Source organism: Lingula anatina, chromosome 5, assembly GCF_051362555.1.
Source record: "Lingula anatina isolate TDL-2025a chromosome 5, LinAna3.0, whole genome shotgun sequence".
Lineage (NCBI taxonomy): Eukaryota > Metazoa > Brachiopoda > Lingulata > Lingulida > Lingulidae > Lingula > Lingula anatina.
In genome coordinates this window covers 19,128,380-19,150,628 of record NC_141771.1, presented here as the reverse complement: position 1 = coordinate 19,150,628, position 22,249 = coordinate 19,128,380, and the positions used below count along the sequence as shown (strand labels likewise).

The following is a 22,249-nucleotide window of genomic DNA, read 5'->3' as shown; positions in this document are numbered from 1 at the left end:
ACCCAGCTTGTGGTCTTAGGGAGAGCTTGTGCCTAATACATATTCAAAAGACCATTCACGTGGGTTGCCTCAGCCAATTGGGATAAAGCCTCGCGAAGTCTCTAATAATCTCACAGAGAAAACATGGTGGGATTACAGAAAGGTGTAGAGAGAGATTTCCAGCCTGGACGCAACCATTTCGGGAAATAAAACTCAAATTATGCAAGATACACCTTCATTTGATCTAGAGCCGATCAGTTATACAAAATTTAGTTTCACATCAAGAATGTATGAGAACAATTTCACAAACCCACCTTCAACGCTAAAATTTGCACCTGTAGAAGTCTCATATTCTCAAATTATTTTTGTCGTGTAAAGGAAATTTACCTTCATCTAGGAATGACACATTCAATTCACAGCCGTGTACACAAAACAGTAGTACTTGCAATTTCCGTATGCCAGCCTCGTTTCTTTCTATTTTGGCACATTATTGCTTATATACCAGGTAGAGCTTAAACAGGAAAATTTGGGAAATGTAAATAAGTTATTGCACTTAGTATGATTCTAAATAAAATTTCATTAATACATATTTTTGTTTATATCTTTGTCTATTACATGAGGCCAACTTATAGTAGACTGATAGTTTAAATTCATTAGAAGAAAAAAACAAAGAAATATTTTTATTGATTGATATTGCTTTATTTCAACATTCGAGCAACTTGTATAACATCTAAAACAAAGTACCAGCAATGAAAATATATCAATATTGTTACACCCAACAGTGATTAAAGCAATACAAAAATGGTTAGTTTTTATTTTGATGTGGTGATTATTTTATTTTATACTTTAGACAATTAGCCAGTGAACACTAAATTCCCTTTTAAAACTTGGACCAATAAATTCCCTTTAAAAACTTGCACCTCTTGTGCACTATAGTTTAATATTAGTGGTGGTAAGAAAACAGAGCCTTGTGCCTCATCAAGTTGCTGCTGGAAACAATCAATTTGACTGTCCAATTATGGCTACATGTACATCTGCCAGCAAAACTAAAGATCTTTCACCTGCATTCTCTTCAACCTGAAATGAGTAAGTGCAGAATTCATTACAAAATATAACTCTATATCCTAAACGAAACTCTGCAAACATCATATTGCAATGAAAAATTGAAAAAAATTCCGAGAGTTCCCTGTCATCAAATTTTGGACCCACCATTTTGAAAAAGTCCCATGAAAAGTTGTTTATTTGAAATGATGTTTTTCGTCTAAAGGATTGATTCATTTAATATCACAATGTTATATTGTAATGGTGCACGTGCTTAACTAACCAGAAAAACATAAATTATGTGCTTACACCACGTTAAAACTAGAGGATCAGAGAGGCGATACCGCCTCCGAATATTGTACCACCAGCTGGAGCAAGCGCATTCGTATAGACCCCCACATACACAAAATAAGGGACACAGCCACCAGTCTTATGCTTGACAAGCTATAAAAATGCAATCAACAAGAATTTTCAAAATACGCAAAAAATATATATAACTTAAAATGGTACAATCAAAGTTAAGTTCATCGTAAGGTAGGTCAAAGGTCAATTTCAAGGTCGCAGTAAATTGCCAGTATATGACTTCCTATTCAACTTCAATAGTAACTATGGACCTATCTCTGCCAGGTTTGGAGTTAAAAGAGAAAGAAATTAGCAGAGTTCAGTTCATGATTATAAGTAGGTCAAAGGTCAATTTGAAGGTCACATATAGATTGCCAGTATATGATTTCCTATTCAAGTCCAATAGTAACTACGGACCTATCTCAGCCAGTTTTGGAGATAAAAGGAAACCAAAATTTGCAAAGTTCAGTTCATGGTGAAAATTAGGTCAAAGGTCAATTTCAAGGTCACAGTAAGATTGCCAGTATATGACTTCCTATTCAAGTCCAATAGAAAATACGGACCTATCTCTGCCAGTTTTGGAGATAAAAGGGAAGCAAAATTTGCAATGTTCAGTTCATGGTGAAAAGTAGGTCAAAGGTCAATTTTAAGGTCACATTTAGATTGCCAGTATATGACTTCCTATTCAAGTTCAATAGTAACTATGGACCTATCTCTGCCAGTTTTGGAGACAAAAGGGAAGCAAAATTTGCAAAGTTCAGTTCATGGTGAAAAGTAGGTCAAAGGTCAATTTTAAGGTCACATTTGTATTGCCAGTATATGACTTCCTATTCAAGTTCAATAGTAACTATGGACCTATCTCTGCCAGTTTTGGAGATAAAAGGAAAGCAAAATTTGCAAAGTTCAGTTCATGGTGAAAAGTAGGTCAAAGGTCAATTTTAAGGTCACATTTATATTGCCAGTATATGACTTCCTATTCAAGTTCAATAGTAACTATGGACCTATCTCTGCCAGTTTTGGAGATATAAGGGACTAAATGTTATAATTTTGGAGTTACCATAATGTGCCTTAAATTTCGAACAGAAAAAATTAATTAAAATAAAGAAAATGTCATTTTGGTCAAAATTCTTGAAATAGGAGGTGCTCTGAAGTTTCAGAAGTTCAAGTTTGATGAAATAATGTCATTTTTGAACACAAGTTGTCTGCTTTGCCAAGCCTTATGTTTTATTTTTCCAGAGTTCAAAATTTATTATCCATTACCGTACTGCACATTTTGCTTTTACCACCAATATGTACTTTTTGATACAGCGTAACTCGAAAACCGTATGGAATACAAAAAAACCGAGACCACCTCCAGTATTGGGCTTTACATGCAAAGTTCAGTTCATGGTGAAAAGTAGGTCAAAGGTCAATTTTAAGGTCACATTTATATTGCCAGTATATGACTTCCTATTCAAGTTCAATAGTAACTATGGACCTATCTCTGCCAGTTTTGGAGATAAAAGGGAAACAAAATTTGCATAGTTCAGTTCATGGTGAAAAGTAGGTCAAAGGTCAATTTTAAGGTCACATTTAGATTGCCAGTATATGACTTCCTATTCAAGTTCAATAGTAACTATGGACCTATCTCTGCCAGTTTTGGAGATAAAACGGAAGCAAAATTTGCAAAGTTCAGTTCATGGTGAAAAGTAGGTCAAAGGTCAATTTTAAGGTCACATTTAGATTGCCAGTATATGACTTCCTATTCAAGTTCAATAGTAACTACGGACCTATCTCAGCCAGTTTTGGAGATAAAAGGAAAGCAAAATTTGCAAAGTTCAGTTCATGGTGAAAAGTAGGTCAAAGGTCAATTTTAAGGTCACATTTAGATTGCCAGTATATGACTTCCTATTCAAGTTCAATAGTAACTATGGACCTATCTCTGACAGTTTTGGAGATAAAAGGGAAGAAAAATTTGCAAAGTTCAGTTCATGGTGAAAAGTAGGTCAAAGGTCAATTTTAAGGTCACATATAGATTGCCAGTATATGACTTCCTATTCAAGTTCAATAGTAACTATGGACCTATCTCTGCCAGTTTTGGCGATAAAATGGAAGAAAAATTTGCAAAGTTCAGTTCATGGTGAAAAGTAGGTCAAAGGTCAATTTTAAGGTCACATATAGATTGCCAGTATATGACTTCCTATTCAAGTTCAATAGTAACTATGGACCTATCTCTGCCAGTTTTGGAGATAAAAGGGAAGAAAAATTTGCAAAGTTCAGTTCATGGTGAAAAGTAGGTCAAAGGTCAATTTTAAGGTCACATATAGATTGCCAGTATATGACTTCCTATTCAACTTCAATAGTAACTATAGACCTATCTCTGCCAGTTTTGGAGATATAAGGGACTAAATGTTATAATTTTGGAGTTACCATAATGTGCCTTAAATTGTGACAGAAAAAATTATTAAAATAAAGAAAATGTCATTTTGGTCAAAATTCTTGAAATAAGAGGTGCTCTGAAGTTTCAGAAGTTCAAATTTGATGAAATAATGTCATTTTTGAACACAAGTTGTCTGCTTTGCCAAGCCTAATGTTTTATTTTTCCAGAGTTCAAAATTTATTATCCATTACCGTACTGCACATTTTGCTTTTACCACCAATATGTACTTTTTGATACAGCGTAACTCGAAAACCGTATGGAATACAAAAAAACCGAGACCACTTCCAGTGTTGGGCTTTACATGCTCTACAAAATGCAAAAAAGAATGGGTCTCTAGCATTAACGGTTCCCGAATTAGAGACAGTTTTCAGTTTCGGTATCTTATGGCCGCTACTCCCGTGAAAATGCACCGATTGACCCCAAATTCATGGAGATGAAAGATGACCTGAAGGGTAACACTTTCCAATAATATTATTGGTTAAGTCTGTGTGGTGTCTGAATAACAGGGCAAAAAAATTTTTTTTCGTAAAAAATTTCATTTTTTTGAAAATTTTGGCCCATTTGACCTTGAAGTAAAGGTCAAAGGTCAAATCCAAGGGTATATTTGAAATCTACACATATGACTTTTGGAAAGCCGTCTATAGAAATTTTTCCCATAACTCCTTCCGTAGGGTAGATAATTAGCATTTAATTTTGCCATTTTTAGACAAGGGTGCATTGCAATGAGTGCCACACCCAGACCCCAATACCGACAAAGCCCAAATTTTACGTGGAACGAGTTGAGATTATAGGTGACCTAAATCCATGAGATGGGTATGGGGGGCCTTACCGTCTAGGAGGAGAAGCGGTAACGGTAGCCGTCCGGCGGAGCCGGCGGAACGATCCGGACGAGACCGAAACCATGTGTACCGCCAGCGCTAACGCTGGTGGTACAATTAGCAAAAATTGTCCCAAACTGTCACCCAACTGTCTCTAACCAATTTAGGGACCCGCCATTTTGAAAAAGTCGGATGAAAAGTTGTCTATTTGAAACGATGTTTTTCATCTAAAGGATTGACTCATTTAATATCACTATGATGTATTGTAATGGTGCACGTGCTTAACTAACCAGAAAAACATAAATTATCTGCATACACCACGTTAAAATTACCAAAAATTGTCCCAAACTGTCACCCAACTGTCTCTAACCAATTTAGGGACCCGCCATTTTGAAAAAGTCGGATGAAAAGTTGTCTATTTGAAACGATGTTTTTCATCTAAAGGATGGACTCATTTAATATCAAAGGAATGTATTGTAATGATGCACGTGCTTAACTAACCAGAAAAACATAAATTATGTGCATACATCACGCACTTAAGAAGAAAAAAGTCCTAAATATGGAGGTCCCGCTGAATCGGCCTCAGATCTTCGAGCTAACGCTGCTTTCTGCACTGACAAATTTGACTGACAGCCACCGTATGAACATAAAACAATGCTCAAAGCAGATTATCAACTCTCACTCACCTTTATATCGCTCGACTTGGCGTTTTTCTAAGTATAACTTCCAAATATTCGCATTAAACATGAATAAATCAAGACGTATACGCACTGGTTCAGCTTCTCCGTCTTGAGTCACGCGGAGGCGAGCGGAGGATTAGATCAGTTACGAGGATCGAATTTCAAAGGACGCCGCTTTGAAAAGAATGCTGCGATTTGATTGGACGAGAGAGATAATTGATGTCCCGTTTCTACTCCTTCTCATTATAACTTCTTGGTTGAACACTGCGGTTTGAAGGGGATGGGGGGAGAGTGGGGATGAGGGGTGGGTGGGAGTAAGGTATCAAGCATCGGTGGTTCAGTGGTAGAATGCTCGCCTGCCACGCGGGCGGCCCGGGTTCGATTCCCGGCCGATGCAATAGTTTTTTAACTGGTTTAATTTTTTTATCTCTGGCAAAGAAACAAGCAAAAATTGCTGATAACAAGGAACAATCCATTCATCAAGCGACATCATCTGGTTGCCTTGTCAGTAACTGTAGTAATATGATCCGTATTATTTTTGCTCTCCCATATTTTAAAACATGTTATTTACATTATGTTATTTATGGTTAGCCTTCCAAAAAAGGGACTGTGCTGCACCCATAACCAGTTGAGTAGGTAGAGCCATTTGGGCTCTGCCAAATATGTTTTGTATTTTTTTTTTCATACAAGGAGTCATACAATATCACTATGGATCATAATTCATATTTATATATATTTGCATTCCTTTGTACATTTTCATGTAGATGCATACGTTACAATGAATAAAGCATATTTACGTATATTTTCAAATATGTAATTTTATAAGTGTAAACTTGTGACGCTCACTACACACAAAGAGCTGAAAGCGGTTTGTTTGAATGGTAGCAGTAGAAAAATGGGGCGGGGGAAGGAGGAATTTCAAAGAACAGGTCTTTCTTAGTTCATGAGTAGTTTTTACTTAAAGATAACGAAGTTCTTCATTCCATACAATAAATCATTTCTTTAAAATAAAAGTCCTGAATTGAGAAAATTTGTTTCGGGTGGAGAATGCAGGGGCAGATTGAGGCCGTCTTTTGGATTTTCGAGTTAACATTGACGGGTATCTAATTTTTTCTGTCGGAAGACGGTCAAAAATGGAGGATGCGTCAACAAAGATAATTTGGAAGATTGTCAGAAAAAAATCTCTGGATCCGCCCCTATGCCGATAAATTGAAAATTAGTTGGCTAGCAGGGGCGGATCAAGGATTATCTGAAGCAGTAAAGGGGGCTCCGCGGATGCGAAGCCGACCCCCCATCCCCCAACTTGGCGTGGGGTTCGGGGCCCGATGAAGAGCCCTGAAAATTTTTGGTATTTAAGAGGGCGAAAGGTGCCATTTGGTATGGTTTAGAACTATGATTCAGCTAGTCAAAATTCTAATTTCAAGAGGGGACCAGAAATCGAAGGAGGAGGGGGGTCAGGACCCCCTTGACCTCCCCCTCTAAATCTGCCACTGGCTAGGGTCTGGGTCAGTGCAAACACATGTATATTTTACTGGATTTATTCGTTTTCATTTGTGAATGTACATTTGAAAATAGGAAAATAATTTCAACCAGACATTTTCTATGGTTCAGTTTGCGTTCCATTCAATAGTTTTCAAATAAAAAACTCGAATCATTTTCAGTTTTCTGCTTTTACAGAGACTACATGCAGATCTTGAATAAAAGTGTTTATCTGTTCAACATTTAAATCCACTAAGAATAACTTTTTCATATTTCCGGTGATTCTGATTTTTTTATATCTCTTTCTTGAAAATTCCCAAAATACTAATGTTTGTTTGCCCAAGGAGTTATAACTCCTTGGTTTGCCCTCCCGCTGACAACTTTGTGTGAAGCGTCATTTAGATTGTGCTTGCACCGGCCTCGTCTGGAGATGAACATCACTTGCAGCCAGTTTATTACTCAAGGCAATCTAATTTGCATATAAGAGAAAAATACAGTTTTTTTCTTGGATTTGAGTTGTGTACACATTTCCCATAATCATTTAAAAAGCAATGCCCTTTTTTGCGAAAAAAAACTTTGAAAGATTTGGTAGATACGTTCCATTTATTAATCATATCATTATAAAGAATTTCCTATCACAGACGTGAATCAAGTCTCCACGCCCAAGTCATAAAATTGTTAAAAAGCGCCTATAACTGTACTTGTTCAAAGTGGGTCAATTGCCTGTATAAAAATCCCATACGATTATCGATTTTTGTGTATGGACAGTTTTTTTTTTTTTGGGAAGCACGCAAGAGAAAATTATCAACATGCCATCAAAATATCTGGGACTCTTGAAATCACTTAAAATCAGAGATTATTAAAAATATTTAAAGAGTGAAAAACTAATCAACTTCTTCAGGTTTGCGATTTACAACTTTGATCAACTCCCGGCAGAAGATGAACCTGCCAACGATAGTTTTGATACACAGGTGTAATAACATGATCAACAAATTGTTAGGGAGAGACAGATGGCATAGAGAATTATCATGTTATCTGCAAAGTGCTACACAGTGAAACTGGAAAAGTGGGCTATTTTTACACTCTTTTCAAAAAGCATAATAGACTCTGATTATAACAGCTCCACGCTCTCTTTTTATTTTGCAGTTCAATGGATACCTCTCTCTATCGTCCGTCTCTCCCTAAAATGTTCCACTCCAGAAAAAATCAATGATGCTATGGGAGAATTGTACAGGCAATTGACCTACATTCTCCACTGCAGTTATTGGCGCTAGTTTAACAATGTTATGACTTGGACGTGATAACGTGATTCACGCCTGTGATATTAAGGTTTATAATTTATATAAATGAATTAATTAACAGGGCATGTCGATCAAATGATTGGAATTTATGAGTGTAGTGGGACTTGCTATTTACGAAAATGAAAGAAAAACTGTATACATCTCAAAAACAGAAAAAGAATGCATTTTTCTCTTATATGCAAATTAGATTGCCTGTAGTAATATAAGGTTGTCCGGAAGTCATGTTCACATCAGAGATTTCAAATAGTGATGATCTTGATCATCTAAGCTATCTTCAATTTTTTTATTTGATAAAAATAATACATATTTGAAGCTACCAAATGTTATTTCCTCCAAGAAATAAAACAATTTCCTTCTCATTATAAATCATTGCTCGAATGGCCCTTCGGATGAATTTTGTAACAGCTGGAAGGCTGAGTAGGGCTTTTGGACGAGAGCCCCGGTAGATATTAATAATCAACTTGATTCTGCATTTATAAAGAATGATCTTGTACTAAGAACTAAAGTGCCAAGAGAAGTGCATTAAAATTCCTATATTGATATTCTTTAGAAAAATAAAATGTAAAAAAGGTTTGTTTTGGCCTACAATTAACAGCCATGTTACCTTTGAGCACAGAAAAATACGAAAACAGTAGGAAAGAAAAAAAAAAGGGGGGGGGGGGGCACGCCGGAAATACCAGGAAAGTGTTTCCCAGAAAAAAAAAAAATCAACCAAAATTGCACTTTGGGGATCGACCCTCCTCCCTAATTGGTAAACCTGGCCTTGACCTATGCGGCAATCAGCATGACGTACCGAAAAATACAAAAACGAAAATAAAAAAGAAAAGAAAAAATGAAGGAAGTAAATGAAAATGAGCAGAAATGGCCAAACACGGATAAAATATTGTACTTGTGTCTGAAAAAAATGCTAGTTAGTGAAGTTACAGTGGAAATTTTAAGGAAAGGTTTTTAGATTTTTTTAGGTGAGATAATTCAGCAAAGAATGAATAGAAAAACATGACAAATAATGAAAAAATGTTGCAGAAATTCTGATCTAGTTTAATTGTTTGGAACATGGAAAGACGTTTAGTAAGTGACAGTTTGGGGTCATTCAAAGGTACTGCAGGCGAATTTGAAAAAAAAATATAAAGATATATAAAGATATTAAAAAGGAAAAGAGGGCTCCTCACACTGGGAAATAAAAAATGATGAAATAAGCATAATAGTTAAAAGTTTTAGATATCATTTGAGGTAAACTGATTGGAGCAGATACAGCAGAAATTTAAATGAAAAGCATGTGCAGTTGTCTGTTATCATCAAAAATACTACTTAATTATACAGACAATCTTTCAATAAAGCATTTCATTACAGAAAGCATAATCCATTAATTTGGAGGTAATCAAAATTTCTATACTTGTATATTTTAAATAGGAAAATATACTTATTAATATTATTCCATTTTTTCACAAAAATTATTTATCTTTTTTCTCAAAATGTAAGTGAAAAGAAAAAGATCAGAGAAAAAGAGAAACAATTTAACACACATTTTTTCCTGAAAAACATCCTTTATTACAGTGAAATAATAAAGAACAAACAATATTGGCATGCATGTACTCAAAAAAAAAAAAAAAATACTCTTTCACTAGTATCTAAAAATCAAAAGATCTATTTCTAGGAAAATATATCAAAACAAACTGTAAAGTGCTGTTTTAGATTTCATCAGGAATCTTCATATCCACTCCACTGTTAGACTGGGATCCCATACTTAGATCAATTCATCTGAATCGACCTAACTCCCTGGGGGTTCACGCTAAATTGCTATCAGCTCAAGAGGCTTAAATGTCTGTCACGCCTACCAAATCAGCTAGGGATAAAGATAATTACCACCTAACAGCTTTACTAGGCGTGACAGACGTTTAAGCCAGTTAGTTTGATAGCAATTTAGTGAGACTACCCAGGGAGATAGATCGATCCAAATATCTGTGGGAATGGTCCCTTTCATTGACTGAATTGTTTCACAAGAGCAAATATTTTGTATGGGTTTGATATCTCACTTCATAATAAAGTTTCATCATAACTACCAACATCTATTCTGCTTTGTGCGAGATATAATAATTATTCCCTCCTGAGCCTTGCCTCATCTGTGAAATGACCATCAAGAATTTTATGCTCAAATATCTTTGGTCTCATAAATCTGTATTAGTGAATAAAACAGTGTCGTAATCATTTTCTGTTACTGAAGGACAGAGTTCTTTATGGACATTGATCTCTGATGACTGGTTGTCTGCTACCCCATTGGAGTGAGTGGGGCTGGTCATGTCCTTTTTTAGAGGGATTAGCAGGTTCTAATCCTATTAGGGGGATTAGCAGGTTCTAATCCTTTTTAGGGGGATTAGCAGGTTCTAATTCTATCATATTGTCATACATTGGGCTGGAAAAATTGGTCGGTTTGTTGTGGTCTTCAAAATTCTGTTTTGTTGTACTCTGGTTCCATTGCATCCTATGAGAAAATAGATGAGCACTTTAGACCAATAAATAAAAAGAACATTTCCAGTTAATGAAGCATAAATATAAAATGTTTTCACAGGCAATTTGTAAAAAACAAACAAACAAACAAACAAACAAACAAACACCTCCCCTCCCCCCCCCCCAAAAAAAAATACAAGATGAAGCTATACACATACAATATATGCAAAATACTGAAAACTTCAAAGTTCCAAATCTTCTGTCTTTTGTGTCAACTGAGTATCCAAATTCAACCTTCAAATCTTTTACTGATCACATTTCTATACAATATGTGACTATGTTTACCCCATTCTGTGCCACAGAGATGTCATATATAAAGTCTGGTGTGGTGATGGCCACAACATTTTCTCCATGGAAAGCTAACATTCCTGCAGGTGCCCCAGTCTGAACTCACCCCCAGCCACTGGAATGCAGGGCCTTGCTCATACTGAAATCATAGCAAGAACTATTTCAATATACAAGGGAATCATTTAATATAATTACCAAATGCTTAAGATTTAGACTTGTAATGAATATTAAATAAATCTTTCAAAAAATTGCTGCAGCGATAATATATATCTTATGTGCCTTTAAGAAAAAACTCTTTGATACTGAATACCTTATTTTCTAAGATGCATCTGATATCATCTAAGATGGCTTCACAATTTTTACTTAAAAGTGAGATGTGATAATGAACAAAATGAAATTTTAAAGTTAATTCACTTTTTTCAAATTGACCTCAAAAAGGATCTAAGAAAAAATTCTACGGTCTCCTTTCAACTTACGTGAACTTGCATCAACTCCAGTGAAAGCTAAAGGCTCCTTTTCACAGTATTCCTCATAATAGTCTGAAATTTGATCACATTAATTTTAATACAGAGTAACATAAATATTGACTTAAATAATATTAAAAAAAACATTACCCTACCATTTCAGATGTTAGCAAGCTATGCTACATGTTTCTTTAATAAAATCCCATAAACTTGAGTAGATTCAGGCCCGTAGCCGTGGGGGGTGGGGGTGGGGGTTCGGTGGGGGTTCAAGGGTTTCCAAAGAACCATTCTTTTTGTCAGGAAAGGTCTATTCTGGGTAAATTTCGATTTAGGTACACAAAGGTTTCATTGGAAAAGGCCCACTTTTTCAGAACAAAACCTTTTTGAAATTGCTGGCTACAGGCCTGAGATTTCACAAGATACAAAGTAGTTTACAACAGCAAACCCTGGTTTTCTTCATCTCCACAAACTCCATGATTGTATTTTTAATTTGTAAAATCATCAGTTTGGCACCAACTATATTTCCTCCTCCTATTAAAGTCTTGATGTGTTTGCTGTGCTTTGTAATTTTTAACAAAAATCACATTTTCATCTCAATTACAACAACATTTTCAATATTTTGTCAGTTTTTCTAACCCAGATACTTACTATTCAAGCACAAACACACCAGCCCACCAGTTTCTGGATCTGGGTTAGATTTGACACCATTCTTGCAAGGACATGTCTGACTTGGAGTGGGTTTTACTGTCTCCCCACCTAAAAATACTTCAGACAATTTAACTGAATATGTTATTAAATTGAATTAATTCTTCAAAGACAGGTTTTGAGTTACATCTGAAGTCATATGCAAACATCTTTAAATTGTAAAAGGTACGTAAGAATAGTAACAATTATCTTTTTCTGAAACTGTTCTGTCACTGAACAGAAATATTCTTAAATCTGTTTATCAACAAAAAACATGACATTACAGTCATAAATTGTATTTTACTAACCAAATAAAAAATCGAACAAAAAATATCAAAATCTGAGACATACCCATCTCTGTCTTATTCACTCATCCTGTCCTGCTCCCTCCATCTAAAAGAAAAGGAGCATTAAGTCATACTAAGTTTAAGCAAATTCATCATACTATGCACAATCCTTAACATCCAAATCTTAAACATCCAAGTGGAGGAAGAAATGTCATTTCAATAAACACACTGTTGTTTAATATGTCCTAAAATCATGGAGGTTCAAGTGTTTAAATTGGGAATGAATTAATAAAGCAATGATGCAAAAAAAAAACAAAAAAAAAACACTAAAAGTGTACTGTTCTTTTGATATGAAACTAACTCTGCAATTCCAGACAGTTCCTGATTCAACAATGTTCATTTATTCAAATTGGCACATAAAATTATTGATATATAGAACTTTAAAAAACTATAAAAGCACTTATTCTACAAAATCATTTGTGTTAAATCTCACCACGGCTGCATTTCAAAATGTTCATTTTACAAGGACAATATAACAGGAACTTAACCAAAGATAAAACTTGGTTAATATATTAATTTGTTATTCTGGACTGATTTTAAATATTTTGAAAGATTTCATTAAAAATCAGATTTAATTGGAAAATAAAGTGGTTTCTAAAAGAAGACAGATTTATTTTTTTTCAAATGAAGTCCCAAAAGCAAACTTACAAAGTTTGCTGGATTAATCCTCAATCCTCTCTTGGGACAATATCTTTCATTGCTGTTATCTATGGTACTTTTTGATCTCAAGCTGTCAAATGTACAGACAAAAACAGAAAATAAAAATGAAGAAAATGGTTCATTTCGTCAATTTTGATGCAATAATAAATAATGCCTATAATAGCACTGTCAATCAACACTGAATTTTAATCATGCACAACAGGTGACATCGTCAATAACAGGAGCGGATCCAGAGATATTTTCTGACAGTATTCCAAATTATCTTTGTTGATCCATCCTACATTTTTGATGGTCTTCCAACAGAAAAAACAGATACTCATCAATGTGAACTTTAAAATCTGACTGTCATCTGAAAGACCCAGAAGATGGCCTCAATCCTCCCCTGCAATAAGATTACAGTTTCAGGACCATGAGAGTTCAAATTCACATAATGAAAATCCCAATATTTGAAAAATGATGCCAGTGCATAAAATAATATTACATTATGTTTAAAGACATAAAAACCAATGCAACTGCTTATGTGGAAATACAGAAAATGTGAAGAGCTTCAGGTGGATGGGAGCTGAAAATGCCAGTGTTTGAAAAATAAATAAAAAATAAAACACAACAAAAATATTCCAATAAAGCTGCTATTCAAACTTTTAATCTTGCTGTAATAACATGATATGAATAACCCCAATGTGTTTAAGGATAATAAGGCACTGTTGTTCATCTATTTTCTTTCTTTGTAAACTTATTTGCAATATTAAAGAACATTTACCTGCATAATTATCACCTAATTATCCTAATTATGTGACACAGTTAAGAGAGCTTAACCTATGGGACTTTACTTGGAAATAAATTAGGCAAGTGATTTTATAGCTCTGAATTTAGCTTGTGACTACCCCAAGGGACAATTACCACCATCCATAAACAGTAGCCCCATATAGCACTCTATAAAGCTGCATTGCTTCCAAAACAGAAAACAATCACACTGATTTTCCAACACATACTGCACTTCAGTCTTATGAAACTTTTCAGTAAGTTTGAGTATCACAAGTAACATGGTTTTTCCTTAATGGTCATTCTGGCAGCGATTTCCAAAATAGGGTTTTCTTCAACTTTTATGCAATATAACATGATGACCATCAATTTTTAATAATAAAACTAAAGTATCATGGATAACCAGAAAATGTGACATGGAAAGGTCTTCAAGGCCATGAAGTTCAGAGTCACACCTTCAAAATGCCAAAATGTAAACAAGAGATAACTGTACTGAAATGATTTTCTTTCCACTTTCAACACTTTTTTTTTTTTTTTTTCATATAACAAAATAATCAATTTACTGTCATTTTTAAATGATCAACTAAGAAAATTGTTGACATAGGAAAAATATCAATTGAACAATTTTAAATGTCCAATTTGCTCCATTCAGAGATTCTGAACATGGTGAATGATTGAATCTGACAAACTGTAAAGATACGAGTTTATTTCCATTTTGACACTTTATTACATAATACACAATAACAGGTTACCATCATTTTTATGTAATCAACTAACACTGTTGTTAATATGCAGAAAATGTCAAAAGAACACCTTTACATATTTAATTAGTTTACAAATGAGATTGTTAACATGCCTAAGAATTAAATCTGAGGAAAAAAACACTTATATACAAAAAAAGGCATAACTTCACCAAAACTGAACCGATCAAGCTTATTTTCCAACTTAATCTGTATTTCAGTAAGACTGATCACCCCTGTGAATTTCAAGACAATTGGCCAATTGATTTTCCTTGAAATATGTTATCGGTATTGCATATGTGCTGAAAAAAGTGAAAAACAGCATAACTTCCGTAAAAATGGTTCGATCACACTGATTTTCAAACTTGACCTGCATATTATAGATATTCATCAGTTCTGTAAGTTTTAAGCCAAAAGGTAAAATGGTTTTTCACTTATCGTGCTATCGGTGTTGCACATACGCTGAAAAAAATAGCATAACTTCCATAAAAATAGCCCATTCATGCTGATTTTCAAACTTGACCTGCGTATTATAAATATTCATCATTTCTATAAATTTCAAGCCAAAAGGTAAAACGGTTTTTTACTTATCGTGTTTTCGGTGAAAGTGCACGGCGATGAGGACATCTGTGTCTGTACATAAAAAATCTATATATATGTAAGAACATACTTAAATGTTAAATGTTTGTACATACAATATTTTAACGTTATTTGAGATTTAAAGTAAAGTGCTTGCATGTGGCTGGATGAATTCGGTAATTTATATTTAAAAGAGAACCTGGTGGTGCCCAGTTGTAACTTACTTCAAAGAGTATAGTTACTGAAAACTAAGGAGAAAGAAGTTTGTGATTGAAAATGTCACTGGTTATCAAGTGTACACATGATTTATAGAAAAATTATAAGCTGCTACCCTTAAACTATCAGTTATCAAATATTTGTAGAACGCCAACTTTCTAAGACCCACATTGTAAATGTTTGACATGTCCATTCAATAAATCATGGCTTAAGCAATATAAGAGTTATCGTTGCCTCACCCAGGTCAGCTTCTTAGAGGCTACGGACAGGTGTACATCATGTATTTTCATGTATTCACTGCCCTTATTGTTGCTACTGTCTCTGCATCAACTTTTCAACATCATTCTGATGTCAATAATGATGTGTTGATGAAACTTGTTGAAAGACTGGACAAGCAAGAACGAGAAATAGCATTCCTGAAAAGGTTGGAGGCGGAGGTTGCTGCAGTAAAACAGGAAAACAAACAACTTAAGGTATTTTGTACTTCAAATTCCGACTAATTGTATGATTCTGAATTATCCAATTGTTCTATCCCTCGTCTCTCTTCACTGTTGTCAATAATAAAAATTAACATCTTTAACAGCCTACATTCTATAATCTTGACACATCTATAGTAAAAAAGACTAATCAAATCTTTTTTAATTTAAAATTTAGTCAGATATTCAAAAAATCAAGTTGAAGCTTTATGCACAAACAATCACTGTTCCCGAGCAAAATGCAGCAACCCTTCACCATTCTATTACCAAGAGACAAGTGCAGCAAGGAAACTGTAAGCTATAACATTATTTGTTGAGGTCTTAAATGGGACTTTTTGACCCTTTTTGTCTAATCAAAATTGTTACGAAACCAAATATCATAAAACTTGATAAAATTACTGCAGGATTAAAGGGATATACCCCAAATTTAATAACGGGGAATCATAAAACCCCAATTTATTTAACAGATGATTATTTCCGTTGTTACCACAACATAATTACTAGTAGGCATATTTAAGCCTTTCTTCTGACCATGACTGTTATAGATGTAGCCTAAGATGAGGTAATCAATCAACTACAATGTCAGAAAAATTGTTTATCAAAAATGTGCAGCATTCACAATGGGGCAATCCAGAAAATATTTAAAGTGACAGATAACTTAAGAATGTATCCCTATGCTATGTGTCTTATGTTTTAGTGGCAAGTTCAGGGTGTGTGCAAGGACCCCAGGGACCCCCGGGAAAAGACGGAAAGGATGGCAAGGATGGGAAAGATGGGAAAGATGGAATTCAGGTAACTTTACTCAATACATCTTCATTTATGACAAATAATATGATGACTTTTAGAATAACTTTTCTTTCATATGCCATTATATATAATTCTTTTAATAAATTAATTATATAATATTTTTTAATTTTTAAAAATATTGCTTCTAGAGTATGAAGCTGTGGAAATTTACACCTGTATATTGGAATTGATAGTGAAATGACGACAAGTACACATCATATACAAATACTTTTTGACAGATGTTATTAAATTTTAACATTCAACTTGTGTAAAATGATAAAATATGAAATCTTCCCCACTTTATTATTACAAATATCTTAAATTAATCCACAGAACCCAGGTTTAACAGTAGACAGTCTCAAGCAAATCATTGGACTGCTTGGATATCAGTCACCACTACAAGGTAATGGTAGGTCTGCTCTCTATATTATAGCTTAAAACGGAAAACATTTTGCTACCACGTAAGGTCTTATCTAATTGTGCCTTTGCTTTCTAAACAATATAATTTTATTATGTACAGACACAGATGTGTCTGTACATATTGCCATCACCTGCGTCTGTCGTCGCCGATGCCGATGCCGATGCCGATGCCGTCGCCGTGCACTTTCCTTGTAAACACGATAAGTGGAGGGCAGTTTTACTTTTTGGCTTTATATTTACAGAGCTGGTGAATATTCATAAAACGCAGGTCAAGTTCGAAAATCAGCATGATCGGGCCATTATTGTAGAAGTTATGCTGTTTTTTCACTTTTCAGCATATTTTTCACATTTCCTCAGATTCAATTCTTAGGCATGTTAACAGTCTCATTATTAAACTAATAAGATACGTAAAAGTTTTTGTTTGACATTTCCTGCATCTTTACAACATTGTTAGTTGATTTTGTAAAAATGATGGCAAACTTGTTATCGTGTATTGTGTAATAAAGTTTCAAAAATGGAAATAAACTCATATCATTGCAGTTTGTCAGATTCAATCATTCACTATGTTCAGAATCTCAGAATGGAAGAAATTGGACATTTAACACTGCTTTATTGATATTTTTCCCATCTCATCAATTTTCTAAGTTCTAAGTTGATCATATAAAAATGGCAGTAAACTGTTAATTTTGTTTTATGTTAAAAATTGTTAAAAATGGGAAAAAAAAAACATTTCAGAACAGTGCTGTCTTATTTACATTTTGGCATTTTCAAGTTGTGACTTTGAAGTTCCATGGGCCTGAAGACCTTTGCTAGTCACATTTTCTGAATATCCATGATACTAATATTTTATTATTAAAAATTGATGGTCATTATGCTGTTAAACATTATGTAATATTGCATCAAAATTTGAAAAAAAACTATTTTGGGCACTGCTCCCATGATGACCATTTAAGAAAAACCATGTCACTTACTGTTCTCAAACAGTACAGTAAATATATATATAGATGTGTCTGTACATATTGCCATCACCTGCATCTGTCGTCGCCGTCATTGCCGGCGCCGGCGCCGTGCACTTTCATTGTAAACACGATAAGTGGAAGGCAGTTTTACTTTTGGGCTTTATATTTACAGAGCTGATGAATATTCATAAAACGCAGGTCAAGTTCGAAAATCAGCATGATCGGGCCATTATTGTAGAAGTTATGCTTTTTTTTTCACTTTTCAGCATATTTCACATATTGGCATTTTCAAGGTGTGACTTTGAAGTTCTACATGCTTGAAGACCCATGCTAGTCACATTTTCTGAAAATCCATGATACGTATATTTTATTATTAAAAATTGACGGTCATTATGCTGTTAACCAATATGTAATATTGCATCAGAATAGAAGAAAACAATTATGGGTGCTGCTGCCATGATGACCATTATGGGAAAACCATGTTACTTATGATTGCCAAATGTTCAAAAAAGAAATGCAGGACTAAAATGCAGCCTGGGTTGGAAAAGTAGTCTAATTGGCTTCTTTTTCTGGAAGTTATACATTTTCAAAGTGTGAACTTGAACTCCCATGGGCCTGAAGCTTTATGCTTGTTACACGTTTTACTTACATTGGTATTACCTGTTGAGCATAATTAAAATTTGATGTTGAATTTGCAGTTTAACATAATGTACTTTTGCATCAGAATTGACGGTAGCCTATTTTGTGCATAGTTATTTCCTGCTTTTTGTCTGTACATTTGACAGCTTTGCTGCCTTGTTTTAAATAAACATCATGAAAACCAATTGTTTTAACAATTAGCTTTCATGATGTTTATTTAAAATAAGTTTTAACAGTAAAATATCAGGTTGAAATGATATGTTAATTTATATATCAATTTACCTGCACTACTTAGTATTACACATTTATTGATATTGAGTGAGGTCACCTCTTGGCTATGTTTGCCCCGAAGTTGAGATGACTAACTGATGCCTTCTGAATGGTAAGGTAACTGTCCAAAATAATATGAAATTAAGAATTACATTGATTCCCAGAAGACTTATTATCCAAATAAATGTATAAATTGTTATCACTAAGATTTATGTTTCAGTTGTCAACTCCTCAAGGACCAGTGTTCAGGGACCACAGGGATTACCTGGGAGAGATGGTAAAGATGGCAGAGATGGAATACAGGTAAAACTTAGGGGCTAACTACTAGATAAATAAGGCATCATAGTAATTTGGAATTAAAATGTGATAGATATATCTGCACTTGTTTTGTAATTCAAAATTTAGACTGAAAATTTATATTTATTTTAATTGAGAATTTGAATAAAATGCAATCAAAAAACCAAGACTTCCACTAAAGTCTTGAAATTTCATGATAATGCATCAGTTTATATTGAAACATAATAATATCTGTTACTTTATTCAATATCGGTTTTATTATTTTTGTTCAATTTTCTAAGGGACCACCTGGACCTAAAGGGGACCCAGGATCTCTAACATTGGATACCCTCAAACAAATGTTGGGACAAATTGGAGCTAAGAAAGGGGTGCCACCCACAGGTTTGTCTGGTGCTTTAACTACATGAACCTCTTCCATTTAATTTTTTAAATTCTTTAATTTGGGGGAATGCATGCTCCATTTCTCTGCTTCATAAATGTTTTTTTTTTCATTTTTACTTAATTAGCTATGAGGCTGGTATGCTTTTGAATGGGATAAAGGTAGCTGTGCAACATTAAGTTGATCATTAAGATGTCTGTTTTGAAAGTGTACATTTTCATATTAGTATGTATAAGAGCACCACCAGCCATGGTGGAGCAGTTCATGCAACATGGTTCTGTAGGCTTAATGTATGTTTTCAGGTATACCAACCAATACTAGCCAAGGTGGGGCAGTTTACACACGTTGGGGCAGAACAACTTGTTCAACACATTCAAAGCTTTTGTACAAAGGTAAAGTGCTAAAAGTACATCTTTCTTAAGTGTGGTTCTATTAAACCTTTCATTCAAAATCATAATAACAATGTCAATGATAATAAAAATGTTTAAATTATATATATATAATTTTGAATTTAACACCTTTGGTTACAAATTAAAATCTTTAAAAATGTTTTTTATAACTTTTTATATCAGGGATATCTGCTGGAACCTACTACAGCAAAACTGGAGGAGGCAGTAATTACCTGTGTTTGCCACAGACACCAGAGTGGGGGAAATACCAAGATGGAGGGCAAGATTTAGGTTCTTACATACATGGGGTGGAATATGAATATGTTAAGCCTAACATATTTTCAACAACCAATACAGGAGGTCAGAACTTTTTGGACCATGATGCCCCCTGCGCTGTATGCCACACCCAAACACGCCCCAGTCATGTGATGATACCAGCCAAGAAGACATGTCCAGCTGGGTGGACAACAGAGTACAATGGATACCTGGTATCAGCTTATGAAACACACCAGAGAACAGAGTTTGTCTGCCTTGATGAAGCTCCAGAAGTGGTAGCTGGGGGTCATGAAGGCAAAGATGGCGCCTTGTTTTACACTGCTGAAGCTAAGTGTGGTGCCCTCCCCTGTCCACCATATGTGGATGGAAGAGAACTAGCATGTGTTGTCTGCTCTAAATAGTAGCTAGAACATTATATCTGGTTCATATTATCCATATTTTACAATGACCACAAGGAGACATATACCTGTGCTGTCTAACAGTGACAATAAATTAAGTAGAATTAATGACCTGTGACTAGAAGAATTGCCTGACTTTGTAACTTTTTGATAAAGACCTTAGGGATAGCCTTTGTTGAATTTAAATGTATTATTTTAGAATTTATCTTATATAGATTTCTGATGACGCTGAGTGAAATTTAAGTGGAATATGATGTTACCCTTTTCTGCATTCTTCATTAAGCTCATGGCAGCCACCTTAAAATAAAGATTATCCTGGCAATAAAAGTTTTGAAGCTTATATAGATGCCAAGAATATTGTCAACTGTAACAAATCATATGAGAACCATAATTTCCAATAAATACATTGTAAACAACTTCGAAATATAATAAATTCTATTATACCACCAAAACAACAGTTATTGCAATTATTACGCATTATTAAGTTAAACTTACTCTGAGTCTTTATATTCATTGTGAAAGAATTTTGGTGCAGCCGTGCTTGCCAACTTCTCAAATCCCTGTAAAATGAAAATAATATATTTCAATTTCAAACTGGCAGTGATTATATAAACTTTTTCAGTCCTTTATGTATGATCTCATCATCAACTTTACAAATTTTACATGTACATTTGTTAGTCAGAAAAATTAACTCACTTCCTGCTTAATAAGGGGGGGGGGGGAGGGGGAGGGGTGAACAGTATCCTGAATAAAGTTTGCATGAAGTGGAAGTTCAGGTTGACTGAAAAAGATGTGAAATTTCTGCATATTTTTAAGTTCTTAATGGCCTTATTTCAAAACAGACAAGAAAAACAAGACAGCAAAGCTTGCAAATAGACAGACACCAAAAAAGATATATCTTATTGGTTTAATAAATTATTATCCTATTAGTATGTCATATGACAAGTTAGGTAGAAAAGGAGGGTAGGGAATACCTTTTGTGTTCCGCGTGATCGACTTATTTTTCGAGTGTGATGCGTTACTTGAGCCCAATATTCTGAGTGAAATGTGATTCAGGAACTTCTTTGTACCACGTTATTGGTAAAAATTCATCAACGTGATTCATGATTTACCCTCCCAAATCTGTGATTTGTGAAAACGTTTAATTAGCATTACAGGAATTTGTTCTAGAATGTCCTGAACTTTGCAGCATGATTGTAAGGCGATCACTCACTGGATATAAATTCAACAAACTCTTCAAACAAGGAAGGTCAAAAGGTGAAAATGTGCGGTTCGCTAGTTTCCGTTTCAATTCATTGCCTTAGTCTCCATCAATCCTGACCAATGAGAATGGCTGAATATCTCTAAGCAGACGATTCCTGTCATTCTGGTAATGTTATAAATTCTTTGCATTCCTGCAAGTACGTCAATTTTCTATCTTGATGAATGGTGATAGCTTTCAATTCCTCGTGATTGGTGATTGACCTGAATATATCTTTGTGATTGGTGATTGACTTGTTTTAATTCTTTGTTATTGGTGATTAAGGGGGGTATTCCCTACCCTCGAAAAACATGTTTAGTTCTTTAGAAAAGCTTTCTTTTATTTTACATCATTAAACAAATAATTCACCTTGCCAATATAGACAGCAACCTGTCTCTCTACCAAATAAAGCCACT

General features: G+C 34.4%; 2 protein-coding genes, 1 long non-coding RNA gene and 1 other non-coding gene across 4 annotated transcripts in view; 3 read left to right on the top strand and 1 right to left on the bottom strand.

The window, feature by feature from the left end:
* The window catches only part of LOC106152117 (uncharacterized), a 130,333-nt gene that overhangs the window by 59,311 nt on the left and 48,773 nt on the right, over positions 1–22,249 (bottom strand). The window lies entirely within an intron of this gene.
* Positions 1–22,249, top strand: part of LOC147761801 (uncharacterized) — a 130,906-nt gene that overhangs the window by 83,788 nt on the left and 24,869 nt on the right. The window lies entirely within an intron of this gene.
* Positions 5,606–5,676, top strand: Trnag-gcc (transfer RNA glycine (anticodon GCC)). Its single transcript has one exon. It is a non-coding gene; the product is annotated as a tRNA-Gly (tRNA).
* LOC147761804 (uncharacterized) lies at positions 15,531–21,034 on the top strand. Its single transcript, XM_087012371.1, has 8 exons — positions 15,531–15,777; positions 15,959–16,073; positions 16,478–16,572; positions 16,900–16,969; positions 19,075–19,157; positions 19,433–19,532; positions 19,833–19,922; positions 20,103–21,034. The coding sequence occupies exons 1-8, from the start codon at positions 15,583–15,585 to the stop codon at positions 20,594–20,596; spliced, it is 1,242 nt and encodes a 413-aa protein (XP_086868497.1). The 5' UTR covers positions 15,531–15,582; the 3' UTR covers positions 20,597–21,034.

Bases quoted from the DNA above. Each gene is read 5' to 3' on its own strand.
- LOC147761804 (XM_087012371.1), top strand. From the start codon at position 15,583: ATGTATTTTCATGTATTCACTGCCCTTATTGTTGCTACTGTCTCTGCA. The intron at 16,074-16,477 runs GTAAGCTATAAC...CTTATGTTTTAG, and splicing joins ACAAGTGCAGCAAGGAAACT to TGGCAAGTTCAGGGTGTGTG. The intron at 19,158-19,432 runs GTAAAACTTAGG...CAATTTTCTAAG, and splicing joins ATGGCAGAGATGGAATACAG to GGACCACCTGGACCTAAAGG.